Below are 18,038 nucleotides of genomic sequence, written 5' to 3'. Positions count from 1 at the left end.
CAAAGTTACAAGGGAGTTTTTACTATTTTCAGGGTTAATTAAGGAATTCAACACGTTATGCGCGGCATCAGACGGAAATAGCTACAAACACAGAAAAGAGAGAATATTCTTAATGACGCCACCATAACCATCTTGGTCTTTTTCGATCCGCCTTAGTGACAACTATGTATCTTTTTGGGATAACCCTTCGATCGCAAATTCCAAAATACCAAAATCTCATGCCGACCGAAAAGTAGTCAAATAGATTGCGCATCCTTCTTTCTTCACAATAAAATCTCATACCACTAATTGCATGCCTATTGAACATAAGGAAACTTTCATCATGAGTAGCCATCTATCGAAGCTTATCGACAAAACGATAAATTACCTTTCATATTCATGATTATCTTCAGCAATCCAATTCGACATCTTGGAACAATCCTTTTCCGGAATTGATGAATGTTTCCAAAGCTTCAGTTGCACTTCGATCATAATGAGGAGGCCCTTCTGGAGAAATATAACAAGAAGAGCATAAGACAATCCGTTTTGAAAAGGCTTATATATCAGTGCTGTGGAACTTTTTTCCTGTGAGATACTGTTGGCCAATAAACTGTTCTAGGCGCAAAGGATCAACCGGTAGAACGGTCTTTGTGCTCGCCTTCTTTCGAAATGGCGTGATCAAATACATCAAGATGAGAAGTCGCTTGTGAGTCCTGTGAGACTTTGTATGTTTTAAAGGTCGAGCCTTGCGTTGCTTTATCGTAAGCGTTAAAATGGGAAGACCTAAGAGCCACAATACCTTCAAATCTCTGAAAGCCTTTAAGCCAGCTTAAGTCTAGGCCTATCAGCTTCCCTCTCAATGAATACGTCATGGAGTCTGGCGAGTGTGGACTGATCAATGCTATATGTCTTGATACGCTAATGTCGGATTTAGACATCATAGCTGAGGTGGAGTCAAGAACAAATACTGGAACTCGTACAAATATTTTGTCTGTGTCAGAAAGCCTGACACGATTTTGCCACTGCACCATCCAGAAGACTTTCCGACACATACGATACACATAGTTGGTAGAGCTGCTACGGTCTTTCCGTTCTCATCCGTAAGACATGTATATCTTTTGAGTATCCTCTCGTACTCGACTCGTCGATATTTATAGCCACTCCTCAGTTCTTATTCAGAGGCTGATCAGGATTCGTCTCAACCATCCATCTCACCTGCAGCAATGTATGCCAACCAATACAGTATGAGAAGTCTTTTTGGGTTCATGTAACCTGTGAGCCTCTGCGTCAACAACAGGAGTCAGTTGATGTGCCACGATCGTCGAGAATCAGGTTGGATGAGAAGTGCTGTATAGACATGGGTTACATATACGCTGAGCTACTATGAAAGGATATTGGGTGAGTGTCTGGACAATACTAAATTTACGACTATTACTATACAATATGATTGGAGATTTCTCTAAGTGAACTTCACCTAGCCACCCAGCTAGTGCTTTGAGACGTCAGATAAAACAAGAGTATTCCAAGCGAGTCTTGATTCAAGTTTTTTCGTCCACTTGTCCCAATCGCTGGGATTGTCGGGAAGGAAATAAGCGGCGAAAGCTTCCTTAGGAGTCCTGATGGTCGAAGTTCCTTGTTCAAAACCAAGCCAGGACGTGAAATATTCTGCCCATGACCTGTTGCTTGGGGTTATCTCGTCGAATGCCTGTACAATGTTCCGCATCAGTTCGTCTGTGGGATCAATTCCGCCGAGTCTATCAAATTCTGTCTTCGTGAAATCTCCCCATTGTTGTTTAGTTGGAACTTGTCTTCCATGTCCGTGAGACCTCCAAACTCTTTCAACCCTTGCATCATAATCATTATCCGTCCAACCTGTCGTCTCAATATTATATATCCTGACAGCGTCTAGAGCTGAGAGTGCATAGGCAGAATTGACCAGTGTATCAGGGTCGTAATTCGTCTTGAGTGATGACCGGGCTCGTTGAGCCCTGTACTCCAGATATTGCCAGACTTTCGCATTCTTCAGCTGAAATGCGCTACTTGGGGTTTTTTCGCCACTTTCGAGCTGTCGGACAAGTTTGTCGGCTGCGAGTTCTCTGCTAGCTGTTGCGTAGGCTCGACCAGAGGACATGCTGGAGATGAATGTGAAAGCTTTTGAGAATTTTGTATAGATATTGTGTTTAGTGATGAAGATATAGAACAAAGAGCTCACAATTATACGACACCGGGAGCTTTTTGGTTTATGCCCGCTTGTGTGATAATTCTGGACCGTGTTATGAATGACATATCGCGAGTTCGATGATTCGCGGAATCAGCATATAAGCTGACTCAATCCGGGTTCAGCGGGTTGAGTATTGGACCTTTCTGTCAGTCTGACCGTTGGACTGCTTATGGCAGATCAATGACAGACCGGCTTGGCAAGTAGCCCAAGGTGCGAAGGAGAGCTCTGTAGACCCTTTGATCATCTGCGACCTTTCATGATGACGTTGTTGCTTCTTTAAGCATATCAGAAGGCGCTTCCTCTGTCTCTGCCCCTTCAAACTATCTCAGAGATCTACCTCAAGGGTTGGTGTAGCGCTGCTTTGTCTGGGCTCGCTCTCTGGAGGAAGACTTGAGCTCGAGAAGAGTTTCGAATTCTGATAAGAATTCTTGTTTCTTGAAATCCTTTACGCCAGCTTTAGTCCAGACCTCGAATTTTTCTTCAGGATGACTTCATCACGCATACTTGCGAGCATGACCAGTGAATACCATGACTTTATCACGCGACATCATATTTGCAATCTTTGTCCTCAAAGGAAAGCCACAGTGTGAGTTTACGAATCTTGGCTATAAAGAAGGGAGTATAGGACTAAACAACCGAAGACATCATCACTCCCTTATTACTGGTGAGGTCAATATATGTCATCGTGGAGCCTTGTAAAAAACGGTCAATATCCTTTGTATACGAAAGAGACTTTACCTTTATGTATGTCTACCCATGGAAGGCTCACTTGCGCCCACGTATCCCTACGTTGTGCCCTATAAATATACACACCCCACCCCTGCGCTGTTGTCTAACTCTCTATTTTCTCATATTTTACTTCATACAACCTTCACAACGCTGCAATCTCTCACCATGTCAGAGAATTCAGATCTCAGTCGCAGGTATGTCGAGAGAAGTGCTGAGACGAAGGAGCATGCGCTCACAGTCGAGTAGATCAGCCCTCCTACTTGATGGGGCTGTGCTTGTGTTCCTACGATCTGAAGCTGAGGGAACTGAACCCCGATCGTCTATCGCTCAATCCTCGGCATATTGGGACGGGCAGCTGAGCGCCAACGCGACTCTTTTAGCTGCAGCTGACAGGAATGTAGAATATATCAGCGGGTGTGCTGCTATCTCGAACAAGTATAAAGCCATATCGTCTTACAGTGCTAAATGACTCATCCATATAGCCAGCCCGACATGATCAGCAACGGGTTCCTTGCCGTCGCCCTGGCCGTTCAGAAAAAGTATCTGAAGAAGCGCACTAGATTAAGAGCTTGCAAGGCGTTGAATGACGCAGATTACTCAGAACCAGAGGTGACATGGTGAGTTAGGTGGAATTCGCACTATCAGAACAAACTCAATACCGGGGCTGTAATGCAAATTAGCGGGCACAATGTGAGAGAGACTAATGGGTCCTAGATAGGTTCATGAGAAGTATGTTTCTCGCTAAGGAAATGCGGACCACCTTTGATCCCAGTTTTCACCGACGGCTTTTCGGTCAGTCAGTAGATGAGAACATCGAGACAATGGCCACCGATTATCTGAAAAAGTATGTCCCTGATCATGCATCAGATCATACACCAATTCCAGACCGTAATGACACAGATACTTGGAACGCTCCTTATCGGTAGGTCGTTTCAAAAATCTGATGAGCACAAATGACTGAGCTAACTCCTCGAGCTGTCGCTGTAGAGACATTTTAGATGAATTTGAGACCCAGCGAGATTGTAGAAACAAGTTTTCGTCGATGGCCAGTGTAATTGCTGGCCCCTCGAACTCCGGCTAATGATTCATGCTGCTTTATCGATCCTTGATTGGATGGTATGCTTGCTCGTTCAAGTCATCCGTCATGATCGCTTCCCAAGCCCATCTTTCGTTCCATCATCCATCATGATCCAGTAGTGCTATAACTTGACTTCATGCATCGTATATTATGACTAGCCTGGTTTCCTGCTTTCGTGATGCATTCTGCCAAATTCGGCAACATCATGGACGACGGCAAATGAAATGATCAGAACCGAAGCCATTGCAATGCAACGTCTCTCATTTGACCTGTGGCACGATAAAAGCTTTGGTCGTGTCATTGTCTATTGTAAGTGCAAAAGGAAACACGTATTTGTAATCCCTTGCTGTCAAGAATGGATTGAAGGGCTGAACGGCCGAAGGCGTCATCATCATCTCCCTTGTTATTCGTGAGGTCATTGTACGTCATTGTGAGCCTTACAAAGAGCGCTGATCATCCTTTGTATACAAGAGAGACTTCACCTTTGTTTACACCACATTCGAAATGTTTACCTGCCCTAAGCTATCTCTTCATGAGGCCCTATAAGTTACACTCCCCCTGTTCATCTTGTCTTTGACATGCTCCTATTTTTACTGAGATAAGCTTCATAACGCCTCATACATCATACATCACCTCAATATGTCAGGGCATTCGAATAGTACTTACCAGTGAGTCGAGTCTTGGGCTAGAATTATAGGACGTTCACTCACGGTAGATTTATCTTCCATCTAGACTCGCTCGTAACCCTTAAGCTATCCAGGCCGCGGCTTCAGCGTTCATCCTTGCTGGCCTAGAAACAGGAGAATCCGCCGAAGAATTGACACACAAGATCAATTGTCTTACACGATGTCTCACGACGCTTCAAGCGGCAAATGACTCTTTGGAGGATGCGAAAAGGTGCGCTGTTATAATAATACCAGTCTTGGCGATCTTGTTGTAGATGAGCCTATCTAGATAGCGATATGGGAGAGAGAACAATCGCTGATTTGCCAAAAGATACTTCGCGGGTGTCACAATTGCCACCAAGACCCGATCTACCTACGATAGGCACGCACACATCTTCAAAGCAAAATTAAACACTGACATCGAAACAGCCGCCACTAGATTTCCGATATCATCTGAAGTGGCTATCCCTAATCCTCAGAACGAGAGCACTTGGCACCCTTATTATCGGTAAGTCTTCTCAGTTGTTGTGTCAACAGTAAACTTATGAGCATGAGCTGATGCGCATAGCTGACATTGTAGAGAGGTCTGGAATGACCTAATGTCATAATACGCTAGTACGGCGCTAAGGACGTCATAGATAAGGAAGGACGGAGATGCGCGGCTCTAGAACTATACATATATATACCGAACACTGTATCTAAGTTACTACTATTTCTCCCTAAGAAATGTATATCTCGTGAACCTCGTCTCGAACTCTACTTAGCAACCTTCGTATTCGCTTTCCGATCCTGCTCAGGGGATATCGGTGTATCGTCTCGACCTATTATCACGCCTAAAGGCAAATGCGGAATCTAGACTCGTATTTACCAAGATGACGAATGCAATCGCCCATCCCACAGTAACGATTGATCTCTCAAGTATTGATGGCCAAATTCCAAGCAGGATTGATATGTTCAAGAAATCAAAGCCAGCACCAAGTGAGTGTCCTTATATAATTCCTTACACCTGCAGTAGCAGACGTGTCTTTTCCATGTCTCTAGTACCTCTTTCACGAGATCTCAAAACGCGAAGTGAGGTACTCAAGGATCCCCAGAGCCATCACGATCTACCGGGACTTCTGGAACACAAGAATGGTTTATTCGAGAACTGGATCGCAAGATTATTGATAATGCATACCAAGAAAACGCGTTCAATACAGCATACGAAGAAATGAAGAAGCAGTGAGTCGTCCGTTTGAGTTTTCAATATGTTGCCTATCTGGACACTGACAGTTCGTTTCAGGGGTAACCCCAACGACCCCGGGCTTGCGAGTATACTCAACGAGACTAAAAAGTCGCGTGACCTCTACGTTCGAAGACGCAAGTGGCTGTACGCTTTGAGAAAGCTCTGCAAATCGGGTCATTCTGAACAGGATGTAACGAGGTATGTGTTATATTTCCTTGTCATGTATATGGCATCTACATCATGAATTGGCGGTGTGTTGGAAATCCTGACACTTTGCTCAGGTTTTTCGATACCATTGTGTTGGCTAAAAGGAGTCGCCCTACCATGTCACAAGAGGAACACCAGGACGTTTTCGGATCGCCAGAGGAGAGGAAATCGAGGATTTTGCCATGATGAATTGGATTGAGTCATTGAACAACGCGCTTCCGGAAGATTTGTCATATCCCACGAGCATGGAAGAATTTGACTTCGTCATTAAACCTTCAGAAAAGGAATTGCTTGAGCAGAACAAATTGAGGCAGGTCACCCTGCGGTCACGGGCGAATCAGGTGGTTGTTCGCTGACAGCTACACTTCATTGCAGGGAAGTTGGTGAAGACCTAATCACGACCGAGCAGCCTTTTGCTAAACATGAAGACATTCGCAACATCCTTACCCAGCCAGTCGTCTTCTAACGAAGACTCATGGACCTTCCCCCTCTCTCCACTCATCCCTCCTCAATTTGAGTATAGTCTGCAATCATATTTGTCCATATTCACATGTTATGCAATCACGTTTCTCATGTATCCAAGCTCTTTCGGATTGAGGGCAGTAACAACAGTTACGTAATCCTCTGACTTTGCATAGGCTGCCACGTTACAAGATCTTTAAGATGTTCAGGGAATTATAATCATATATATTGAGCTACGAGAGAGACAAGTGACAGTCGCGTCTATAGATATTATCTAAATTAATCGTTAATCTCAGTCCATATCCCTCTTGATTAGGTATAAATCATAGCGTATCAACCGCGAACGGTGGTCTTAATCGTACCTATAGTCACTTTGTAGCTTATCGCCCTGTCTGACTCATCGTAAGTCCTAAAATCCAGATCAACCGCAGCCGTTCGCTTCTGATTCTTTGGTCGCGTATGTGCTGATACTGTTCATGCCTCCCTCGCTCTTCAGCAATCCAAGCCTATACGAAGTATCTGTGGAAATCTGAAGCTTATAAAGGCGAACAAGATTACAGCAGAACAGTGAAGCTCGCAGATTGACTTAATGCTTGGTAGTTTGATGGTAATTTAGGGATGCTTCGCACAAGGTCCAATCCAACTGGCAATAATCCTGAAACACCCAATACTAAACATAACGAACCAGATACTCCAATGTCGCATTACACTTCTCGTATAAATTCTGAAGATGATCCTTCACTTTCTCCAAATCATCCAGAATATTTCAATGGTAACGGGAACAGTGGAGGAGGAGATGGTTCAAATACACCTAATGCTCATGCAGGAACTTATAATTCTGGATCAGAAATAAAATCAACAGCAGCTGAATATAATGATACAACAAATCAACATCGTAGATTATCTTCTGGATCAAGTAAATCAAATAATTCTGGAAATGAGAAACAAAGTGGAGGTTTACAAAGTAGAAGAAGTAAAAATGGATTAACATTAAATCTTAGTGCTTTAGTTGGTGGTGGAAGTGGTGGGAAAAGAGGTAAAAATTTTGGATTTACAGGAAATAAATTTGGATTAAGTCAAAAAGGTTGGATATCAGTAACTGGTCTTGTTGGATTAATATTATTATTAAAATTAATTTTCTGTATGTTCTACTTCGTCTGTTTCCCCCTTTGATCTGGGATCCAAACTCATAATCCTCATTTTTTATTATTGTAGCTGGATCATCTGAAGATCCGCATCATCATGTTCTCGATCAAGCTCACCTGGTACCAAGAGATTACTTGAATAACTCTATAGCTGACCCGGCTCCTTTCGAGTTTTGTCCGGTATTTGGTCCAGGAGATGCTATAGCTGCTAGAAGGGGTCAATTGGAATTGCTCAAATCTAGATTACATACCGGTACAAATGCTAGAGTACAAAGAGTATTACAGAAAGCTATGAGTGGAAGTAGTATCACCTTGAGTGTTTTGGGTGGATCTGGTATGTGTTTCTCCTCTCCTAGCCGGTACATTCTACAACCTTCGCTTTCAAAAATTATCTGCTTCACGACTACATACCGCTTTTACTGATATTGATGCCCAACAGTGTCCGCATGTACCGGAGCGGGTGACGATCCAGTCAATGAGAAATGTTATCCTCATAAATTCTTCGATTGGTGGAATACCGTTTTCCCCCACCCTGCAAACGAATTAACCAATGGAGCTACCAAGAAAACGGATTCGGCTTATTACGCTTATTGCAACTCTCACCATCTACCTGATAAGACCGATTTGGTCATCTTAGAGTTTGACGCCGCCGATCCAAAGTGAGTGGACTTTGTGTGCAGAATTAGATACTGCCAGACACTGGCTGAAATTTTTGGGATTTACTGACACGTCGATTCGTCCCTCAGTGACCCAGAATGGCTTCAACATTTCGAGCTTCTTGTCCGATCCATTCTTGTCAGACCAGAGATGCCAGCAATCATCATTCTTGGTCATTTCAGTCCTCAAGTCCAGGCCCAGAATGGATTTGCTGGTCCTGAATTACTCCATAATGTCGTAGCTCAATTTTACGATGTTCCACATATCAGGTATGACCCCCGTCTTACGATACATCGATTCGATTTGACTGACATATCCGCAATATAGTGCTAAAGGTGTCTTGTACGAGCAATATTTACAAACGCCCGATCAAGCACGATCAGCCTTCTACGCCGATCCAAACCACGCAAATCAAAATGGTCACGATCTCATCGCCGATGTTTTGATCTCTTATATAATGTCACAAATATGCGCCGGATGGTCAGCCATAAATGGACATGCCTTTGAGGTGCCTAATTTAGGTACAGAAGGAGATAATTCAGCAAGTGGTCCTTCGCTCTTAGGTGGTGTAGGATTGAGAAAAGGAATGCCAGGTCAAGAACCTGGAGATGGAGATTCTGCTGGATCTTCACTTGCTGAAAGATATCAAGGTTTACGAGTACCTCAAATGAGACTTAAAGATCGACCACATGATGTTCAACAATTCAGAGAAATCGAACCTTTCTGTGTGGCTGCCAGTGATTTGATTAATCCTCTTCCACCAAGTTTGTTTTATGGTAGTGGTTGGCATACATATCACCCGCCAAAGGGTGCGGTCTACGAAGATAGGCATTATTGGTGAGCTTGTTTTCAATTGCAGTATTTGGTTTCTACAAAGGCAGGAACTATGCTGATAAGCTAAATGTCATAGGTATGCTGAACAACCTACTGCTCGACTTCGAGTACCTCTCAAGCTTGGTGCGGGTGATGTAGGAATTTACTTCTTACAATCTCCACCTGATAAGCCATTGGGTACGGTAAAATGTTGGGTAGATGATAATGTTGCTGGAGGAAAAGAATTACAGGGTACAGCTGAAGTTGATGATGTGATTGCAACGTGAGTATTGCTTGGTTTTCTCTTTACTCTCGTACTGTTCGACGGTCCCGTTGTAAGGGATGTATGGCTAATTTGTACGATGAATTTGTAGTCTCGTTATGATTGACCGAGGTGTATCGAGGGGATCGCATTTCGTAAGTGACTCATCCGTCTCTTCTTGTCTAGCCACAGCGTTCCAGATATCATGGCTCACATCTTTTCCCACTCAGGTCGAATGTCAGTTGCAAGGTGAAGCAGGAGGTACTTCACCTCCATTCAAGATTTTGGGAATGTAAGTGTGGCTCTTAGGCTTATGATGGAATCAATGCTAATTTGGCTTTTCCAACCGATAGCTTCTCCACATAGGCGGTATATTCGATATACATAAGTGAGATTTGTGGACGCAAGGCAGATTGGAGAATTGCACGGAAATTTACTAGGTGGAAACGGAGGTATCATCATGAGAACATAGAGGAAAGAGGCGGATTTCCATCATATTTCGTATTCCATTTTTCTCATTCATTCGATTTTTTAAAAGTCAATCAGTTATCATACTTTCATACCAGATCAGTAAGACGTAACGATCTCATCATGATGAAGTTTGATCTCAATGCAAATGCAACAATATAGATGTAATAAAAGTTCTTAGTTGTGATTACCCCGCGTGTGAGATTTGTGCCATAACTGCAACGTGGCGGTTTTTTCGGCGATATAACCGATTGGATTAAAATGAGTAACCTTACCAAGTACCGAAGGAATCAGATGGGTACTCCGTCATAGTAATTAAACCAACATTCGGTTAACGTGTTGAATCAAAAGGGTATTCAATTTATTTTGGATACAAAGTTTATATCGATTATTGATATTTGTATACTACTATAAACATAAGAATATAATTGAAGATGTTGAATAGATTCACAAGATCAGCCTTTAAAGTGAGTGCGCTGATCCTATACAGGCATGTGTTATTATCAGTGAGGAAGGTCGTGCAAGGAAGGTTATTCGGCATTACCGAATTTCATCAAGAAGAAATATAAGGACGCGAGGAAGTTGAGATTTTATTCTACAGGGAACATATTGATGAAAGTGATAGTACTGAGAAGGATGGGGAATCAGAATGGTCAAAGATAAGAATTGATAATTGATAATGAAATTTAGCCCCTCAAGGGAGTTCAAGCTCAACAAAAGAGAAATCTTTCAATTCACGAATATCAATCTGTTCAATTACTTAATTCTGTGAGTTATCATATAGATTTTGAATCGTATTTTCTTCTGAGAAAGGAATAATGACTAATCACTTATGACGATAATATAGTATGGAATTCCAACTCCTAAAGCTCTTCCAGCTTTTTCAGCTGAAGAAGCTGAATCAGTAGCTAAATCATTTGGTAAAGATGAATTGGTAATTAAAGCTCAAGTTTTAGCTGGTGGAAGAGGTAAAGGACATTTCGATTCTGGATTTCAAGGTGGTGTACAAATGGTTGATTCGTAAGTACGAACTCTTTAATCATATTGCAAGTCGTGGAAAAAATATAAATGAGGGCGTGAGGAAGGGGTATATCTGAACAATGTGAAATTTAAGAGCGGGAAAATCGATGATGGTCTTAAAGCATTCGCGTTATAAACTTTTGCTAACTCCTTTTATTCATTCACTCATCTTATAGCCCAGCACAAGCAAAAGAATACGCTTCAAAAATGTTAGGACATAAATTAATAACTAAACAAACTGGTGCAGGTGGTAGAATTTGTAATGCAGTAATGTTAGCAGAAAGAATGCCACCTCAAAAAGAATATTATGCTGCTGTTTTAAATGATAGAGCAAGAGGTTCACCAGTTTTAGTTACATCAAATCAAGGTGGTATGAATATTGAAGATGTTGCACATGATACACCTGAAGCAATTATAACTACAACATTAGATTTTGAAAATGGAATTTCTTCTGAAAAAGCTTTAGAATTAGCTAAACAATTAGGATTTAAAGAAGAATCTCAAAAAAACGCTGCTGATACTTTCCAAAATCTTTATAAAATTTTCAAAGATAAAGATGCAACTCAAATTGAAATTAATCCTTTAGCTGAATTATCTGATGGACAAGTTTTATGGTGAGTTGTTATTTTATATAATCTCCCACCTTCTTTTGGTCACCCCAGTCAAATTCACACAAGCAAGCTTTATTTCTGCTTTCCCTTTGTAGACGACCACTTTCTGCTTTCTGCGTAGAAGTATACCTTATTGACCTGAACATAAAACATTCTAGTATGGACGCCAAATTCGGTTTCGATGACAATGCCGATTTCAGACAAAAAGACGTTTTCAAACTTCGTGATACTACTCAAGAAGATGCTCAAGAAGTCGAGGCTGCTGAGGTGAGTTTAGCTATCAAGTCTCAAGTGGTTTTGGGGATTCTCATTACCTGGTTAATCATATATTGACAAACTGTGTTTTTGCATTATTAGTACGGTCTCAACTTCATCAAGCTCGATGGTGATATTGGATGTCTCGTCAACGGTGCTGGTCTAGCTATGGCTACTATGGACGTATTGAACCTCCACGGTGGATCTCCAGCCAATTTCGTATGTCTGCATTACCGATCATGATTTTCATAATGCAACTTTAGCTGACTGAAGCATGTTCTAGCTTGATGTCGGTGGTGGTGCTACTGCCGATGCCGTCAAGAAGGCTTTCGAATTGTTATTGACCTCTAAGAATGTCAAATCAATCTTTGTTAACATCTGTAAGCCGATTAGTCATGAAGCTATCGCTGAAAAGCTCGACAAAACAACTAATTGTATTGTATCCGGAACTATAGTCGGTGGTATTATGCGATGTGACGTTATTGCCGAAGGTATCATCAAAGCTACCAAGGAACTCGAATTATCTATTCCTTTAGTTGTTAGATTACAAGGTACAAAAGAGGCTGAAGCTAAGAAGTGGGTCTCCCTTCGATTGTTCATCATCCTTGTTGCCGTTACTGATCTCGTCGACTTTATAGGATGATTAACGAATCAGGATTGAAGATCTTCCCATTCGGTAAGTCATCCATCCATAATCGTCTTGAACACTGTACTGACTGAACTATACACATGATTATAGATGGTCTTGATGAAGCCGCTTCTAAAGCTGTTGAAGCTGCTCGATCAGCCTAATTATCTATACCTCGTCTCACTGAAAACAGATAAAACAGAAATTATACTAATTAGCATATACCACATGTATCTTTCGGATTTGCGTATGAATATAAATATAGTATGACCAGATGCGAATCACGATTCGTGTCAAATTTCCGTGCTGATCTCGTTGAAGCTCGACCCTCATACCGAATCATTTGTCTCAATACCGTACATCTCCGTACAACAGGATAATCTACATTTAGGACGGGTACATACATAACTATCAAAAGCTACAACCAAGACCCTGATTAAAAGTGAACGTACAAATGGGTTTGAATATGAATACTTATATTAAAATCATTATTTAATCTTCAATTCCGCCTTTTCCTCTCATAACCTCTTACTCTTTCAAAGCTAAATTACATAAAAACTAAAGATCGGGAATTTTAAGTATCCAAAACATTCCTAACATCTTCTAAACGTCCTTTAACACTTTTCTTACTATCACCTGCTAAATCTATAAGAATATTTAATATTTTTTTTAATTTAGGATTCAATTTATTTAAATTTGTTAAATTATTTTCATAAGCTTCAATGAAAAGTGAATAAGTTCTTAAATCTCTTGCAAAAGTATGTGTCTTTAAATAATAAATAAAATAAAATAAAAATCATAATTAATTTAAAAAATCATATTTTTGTAATTCAAAAACTTACAGGAAGATTTTCAATATTTAATTGATTTGAAACTAAATTCCAACAACTTAAAATTAATAAATCTAAAGTTGCATTTGAAATATATTCTTCAACATCAATTATACCTTCTTTTATACCTCTTAATTCTTTTGTACAAAATTTACGTATTATATTTTCACTTTGAAATACAGGTTTAATAATTTCCGAATTTAATTTTGAATTAGAATTAGAATTTGAATTAGAATTCGAAGAATTTATTTTAGATCGAATTATTAATGAAATTTCATTCATTGATTTTAATAAAAAAGAATCTCCTTCTGACATTATAAGTACTTGTAAATATGATGAAAGTAAATTTGTTGAATGACCTGGTGGAAGATTTATTAATGTATGATCAATTGCTAGTTTTAGCTATTAGTGAGAAGGAGTTTGATTAGTAACAAGTACATTTCGATCTCGCAAGTGATATTATAGGTGACTTACATTCGCACCTGAATAGGTAGAATTCATTTCACAGATTAGTTACATTCTGTAAGATTTTTATATTGCCGAATATTATAGAGTTGTATAACTTACGCAAAGCTTTCAATGTTCGTAATGTTTCTTTCTTTTCAAAATCCTCTGGCTCAAGGTGATTCACATACCTAAAAGTGATGATGATAATCAGCTTATTCAATTATCCATTCTCAAGTGAGAAGCCTTCAATAGTCCATTTCCATTGAGACAAATGACCATTCCCTCTAAATCATCGATTTCGATCTTTGTATAAAACCTGATTTATTTTTTTCCTAATTACTCACCTAGACAAAGCTCCAACTAATAGAATAACAACATCTCTCCATTGATTACCTAATCTAGTTGCATATAAAATTGGAAATTCATTTCCATTCTTTTGTAAAAGTGTATCAAATTGATAATCTCTAATACGCATTATAAATTCAAAATTATGATCATCAATTGCTTTATAAAGTTCAAAAGCTTGTGGAGGATTATTAAATGGTTTTGTTTTTGAATTTTCAGATGAATATATTATCTTATCATCTTTATCTTTATATTCAAATTTAGAATTATTTTTTGACCATGTACCTTGTTCTATTTTAATTTTTTCTCTTTCAATAGAATATAATTGATCTTTTAATGCTTCTGATAATTGTTTTTCTCTATTTAATTGTTTAGTTTGTTTATCTAATTCTAATTCTGATGCATAAATTGATTCTTTATTTAAAGAAGATGTTGCTGGTAAAGGTTGTAATAATATAGGAGAAGATTGAATTTTAGGTGATCGTACATTATTTCTAGGTGAAGATGTATTTCGATTTCTAGATTGACGAGGTGATAGAGGGGGAACACTAATTGACGAAGGTGATGAAGGGTGGTAATTCGTAGGTTCTACCATGTTGTCGCGCTTAGTAAGTCTATCGCTACTTGAGGTTAGGTTGACAACAATGAGTACACCTTGATATGCTCTTCGAACCTCTTATAGTTAATCTTCCTTTGCTATATATGTGTATGTTGTGTGTATAAATCCCATGAATGTGGAGACTCCACAAACAGATCAACATCACTCACTTCCTTTCGAAATTTACTAAACCGCGGTCGATCACCGAGAATCATAATAAGGGACAATTAATCTATAATAGAACTATCCATTCGATCTTTGTCAAATACTCTCAATACTTTATCAATAGTGATATCTTGTAGTGTGTCCGTCCATCTAGTCTGGATCCTCCTTCCACTCCGATATGGTCGCTATTTCCGACTTGACTCCTCCGAGATCTCGTTCGACCTCAGTCTCAACTACGAATTCAGACGCGGCTTTACCATCTTTTGAATCGCTAGCACCTCCTAGACCGCCTACAACGAAAGCAGCAGAAGAGACTCATGTACTTGTAGATGGTTTGAAAGATGTTGTGAAGTTAAAAGTGGATGCTGGACCAGGTTGCGGTGGTATTGCATGGCCAGCAGGAGAGGTGAATTATTGAATTTATTAAGCTGATCTAGCCAAAACGATTCATCACCTAGATGAACGAATCATTCAATATCCGATGGAACTGACCAATTTCATATGACTAGGTTCTCTCGCGGTATATTGCATACAGGCATCAAATAAATCCCTCTTATCTACGCAATAAGAAGATCTTGGAACTTGGTTCAGGAACTGGTTTGGTCGGTATCGTAGCTGGGATGTTGGAACCTTCTGCTGAAGTATGGGCAACGGATCAATCGTGAGTTGTCAGACGAGGGGACTTTAGTCTGTATCCTCATTTCAACTCGCATGATAGATATGTTCTGGGAGAGCGACAAGCTGACTCGTATCGCCATCATACTTCTTTTAGAATATTGCTCGACCTAATGGAAGTTAACGCTGAACTGAATTTACCGACAAGTACAACTCAGAGGCGAAATGTACATATTGCAGAATACAATTGGGGAGAACAAGTTCCTTCGACAATACCAATAGAAAATATAGATGTCGTCTTAGCAGCAGATTGTGTTTACTTCGAGGTAATTATCCATTTTCCTTTATTACCTATTCATTCCAATCATACTTCAACCTCACCTTGTTCTATCAGAGTTTTCATGAAACACGAATATAGGTCTTAAAACTTAAAACTGACATGACAAATTCTTAGCCTGCATTTCCATTACTTGTGAAAACACTATGTGATCTCGCTCCAATAGGTAAAGAAATTGAAATATTATTTTGTTGGAAAAAAAGGAGAAAAGCAGATAAAAGATTTTTTATAATGCTTAAAAAATATTTTAATCAATATATAATTGAAGATGATAAATCTGGTGAAAAAGAAATTTATAATAGACAAGGTGTAAATTTAGTAAAACTTGTAAGGAAGAAACAATAAATCAATAAATCAATAAATCGTGATCGACCATAAATAGATCAATGTTGTATATAATTTCAATAAAAGGGAATAATTTTTTTTATTTTCAAACTTTCGCTTCTTAATATTGTTGTAAGGTATTTAACATTTAATTTTAGATCATACAAACATTATGTAGATCCACAAGCATTCTTAAATGACATGTATAAGTTGTATAAATTATTTTTCAATTAATAAATAATTTTATCCTCATTTGACACTATTTCGTTGCAATGATCTTAACGTTGATGTCGAACTCTCATCTTCAATTGAAGTATTACTAAACGGTGATTTATTGTGGAAAATCATTTCTCTTTCTTCTTCCACGGGGAATTCAATGTCCGAGCCAAAGCGAGAATGATTTATCGAGAATTCTTCTTCTCTTTGTAATGATTGTGAATGTTGTGTTTGACTAGATAGTTTTGAATCGATCGTTGATTTAATGAATTTTCTTTTAAAATTCGTTAAAATACTTGTAAATGATAGACTAGCATTTTTCAATTTGGAAAAAGTCGAAGAAGTTGATGATAATCTTCTTCTAGCTGTTAAGATAGTATCTCCAGTCATCGTTTTGATTGTAGATGTCTTTCTCGTCTGAACCCCAATCTGATCGAAATATAATTAACTTGATTGAACATCTGATTGAGAAGGAGAAATGGGTTAAGAAATATGTAGGAATGAGTTAGAATAATCCAAAGTGATTGAAAATATATCAGCATGTTAGAATCCTTTCATACATTGAAGGATCCTTTGACAATTCTAGTCAACCAAATGATGACATGCTCGATGGAACAGGTGTCATGGAGTCAATAAGAAATGATGTCTTCCTTTTGATTGGACTTGAAACTCACCAACACCTCGGTCATATACATCAGAGCAAACCACTCAGCGTCAAACACGATACATAATGAACGATCGTATTCAGCTAGGCAGTATAATATGGAAATAAAGATATTTCACTTTTCATGAAACGTTTAGAAATCCTTCAGTTGTGGCACGATACTTCAATTCACTAATGGTTTCCCGAACCCCTTACTCTGGTGTCTTAATCTCTCTATCTCATTAAATCTGTCATCCAATCTCTTCGACTATTCTGAATTAGAAGCATCACCAAAATCGCAATTTTCTGAATATCCAAGACCTAATTTTTTCCTATAATTTTCTACGTCTTGTCTAAATCTATCAATAATCGTATTATCAGATTGTTTAGATCCAAACTGATCATCCCTACTACCATCGTTTGATTCCTCATGTTTCTGTGTTGATTCCTCATTGATTTGAGTTGATTCCGCGTTAATTGGGGATACCTCTTTAGGATCAATGATGATATAACCATTCTCATCCCTTTCTACTGAAACCTTAGAATTCATATCAACGGTGTTGGGAGATTTGGATTCAACGCTTTGATCTTGTTGTTCAGTATTCTGGTTCCCCTCAGATTGAAAGCTCTTGCGACTTAATTTGCTCACAACGGATGTGAACAATTTCGATTTGCTATGGTTTTGTGATCGGCTTGACATGGTGGATAAATGTGGATTTAGAAAAAAATCAGCGGCAGTTCAACGGAATATCAATGGGTAAATCAAATAAATTACGACTTCTTGAAATTTGAATGAACTGAAAGATGAATGCAGAAATAACTTTATAAATAGCTTGAATTCATGATAATTCAGAAGAGACAACTCCGTTCATACTATCCCATACCGATTTATTGCATCATAGCAACTTCTTGATCCTTTGATATGTCAAAGCTAAATTCTGTGAATGGTCATATCAACTATCTTTGCTCTTTCGCCTCTCATATTGTAACCCACCCGAATACCGATCACCTTTGTAACCTCCTTGAGTCTGTTCGCCACATTTCTCTTTCTATCGAATAGCTTCTCATCTTTTAGAACTGGTTGTCACTTCTA

General features: G+C 39.2%; 9 protein-coding genes across 9 annotated transcripts; 5 read left to right on the top strand and 4 right to left on the bottom strand.

Moving 5' to 3' along the window:
• Positions 1-1,465: 1,465 nt before the first annotated feature.
• On the bottom strand, positions 1,466-2,110 carry I206_106347 (uncharacterized protein; the record flags this gene model as incomplete). Its single annotated transcript, XM_019158843.1, has 1 exon — positions 1,466-2,110. One exon carries the CDS (start codon positions 2,108-2,110, stop codon positions 1,466-1,468), a length of 645 nt encoding a protein of 214 aa, XP_019007981.1.
• Positions 2,111-3,155: 1,045 nt separating this feature from the next.
• On the top strand, positions 3,156-4,010 carry I206_106346 (uncharacterized protein; the record flags this gene model as incomplete). The annotated part of the gene is made up of 4 exons (XM_019158842.1): positions 3,156-3,343; positions 3,412-3,546; positions 3,648-3,851; positions 3,917-4,010. 4 exons carry the CDS (start codon positions 3,156-3,158, stop codon positions 4,008-4,010), a joined length of 621 nt encoding a protein of 206 aa, XP_019007980.1.
• Positions 4,011-5,544: 1,534 nt separating this feature from the next.
• I206_106345 (uncharacterized protein) lies at positions 5,545-6,290 on the top strand (the record flags this gene model as incomplete). The annotated part of the gene is made up of 4 exons (XM_070203296.1): positions 5,545-5,650; positions 5,758-5,893; positions 5,955-6,095; positions 6,179-6,290. The coding sequence occupies 4 exons, from the start codon at positions 5,545-5,547 to the stop codon at positions 6,288-6,290; spliced, it is 495 nt and encodes a 164-aa protein (XP_070059397.1).
• Positions 6,291-7,184: 894 nt separating this feature from the next.
• Positions 7,185-9,739, top strand: I206_106344 (uncharacterized protein; the record flags this gene model as incomplete). The annotated part of the gene is made up of 8 exons (XM_019158840.2): positions 7,185-7,707; positions 7,782-8,045; positions 8,151-8,370; positions 8,458-8,637; positions 8,696-9,205; positions 9,279-9,464; positions 9,556-9,598; positions 9,674-9,739. The coding sequence occupies 8 exons, from the start codon at positions 7,185-7,187 to the stop codon at positions 9,737-9,739; spliced, it is 1,992 nt and encodes a 663-aa protein (XP_019007978.2).
• A 606-nt stretch (positions 9,740-10,345) lies between these two features.
• I206_106343 (uncharacterized protein) lies at positions 10,346-12,589 on the top strand (the record flags this gene model as incomplete). The annotated part of the gene is made up of 10 exons (XM_019158839.1): positions 10,346-10,378; positions 10,602-10,679; positions 10,759-10,931; positions 11,108-11,545; positions 11,701-11,809; positions 11,900-12,016; positions 12,081-12,177; positions 12,253-12,373; positions 12,436-12,473; positions 12,537-12,589. 10 exons carry the CDS (start codon positions 10,346-10,348, stop codon positions 12,587-12,589), a joined length of 1,257 nt encoding a protein of 418 aa, XP_019007977.1.
• Positions 12,590-12,999: 410 nt separating this feature from the next.
• On the bottom strand, positions 13,000-14,642 carry I206_106342 (uncharacterized protein; the record flags this gene model as incomplete). Its single annotated transcript, XM_019158838.1, has 5 exons — positions 13,000-13,191; positions 13,268-13,657; positions 13,730-13,737; positions 13,823-13,890; positions 14,047-14,642. 5 exons carry the CDS (start codon positions 14,640-14,642, stop codon positions 13,000-13,002), a joined length of 1,254 nt encoding a protein of 417 aa, XP_019007976.1.
• Positions 14,643-14,988: 346 nt separating this feature from the next.
• I206_106341 (uncharacterized protein) lies at positions 14,989-16,107 on the top strand (the record flags this gene model as incomplete). The annotated part of the gene is made up of 4 exons (XM_019158837.1): positions 14,989-15,216; positions 15,320-15,471; positions 15,583-15,751; positions 15,880-16,107. 4 exons carry the CDS (start codon positions 14,989-14,991, stop codon positions 16,105-16,107), a joined length of 777 nt encoding a protein of 258 aa, XP_019007975.1.
• Positions 16,108-16,335: 228 nt separating this feature from the next.
• Positions 16,336-16,692, bottom strand: I206_106340 (uncharacterized protein; the record flags this gene model as incomplete). The annotated part of the gene is made up of 1 exon (XM_019158836.1): positions 16,336-16,692. The coding sequence occupies one exon, from the start codon at positions 16,690-16,692 to the stop codon at positions 16,336-16,338; it is 357 nt and encodes a 118-aa protein (XP_019007974.1).
• Positions 16,693-17,213: 521 nt separating this feature from the next.
• I206_106339 (uncharacterized protein) lies at positions 17,214-17,645 on the bottom strand (the record flags this gene model as incomplete). The annotated part of the gene is made up of 1 exon (XM_019158835.1): positions 17,214-17,645. One exon carries the CDS (start codon positions 17,643-17,645, stop codon positions 17,214-17,216), a length of 432 nt encoding a protein of 143 aa, XP_019007973.1.
• Positions 17,646-18,038: the final 393 nt, after the last annotated feature.

The sequence above is a fragment of the Kwoniella pini genome, chromosome 9, assembly GCF_000512605.2.
Source record: "Kwoniella pini CBS 10737 chromosome 9, complete sequence".
NCBI classification, from domain to species: domain Eukaryota; kingdom Fungi; phylum Basidiomycota; class Tremellomycetes; order Tremellales; family Cryptococcaceae; genus Kwoniella; species Kwoniella pini.
The sequence above is the reverse complement of the archived record's forward strand: the minus strand, read 5'-3'. Positions and strand labels throughout refer to the sequence as shown.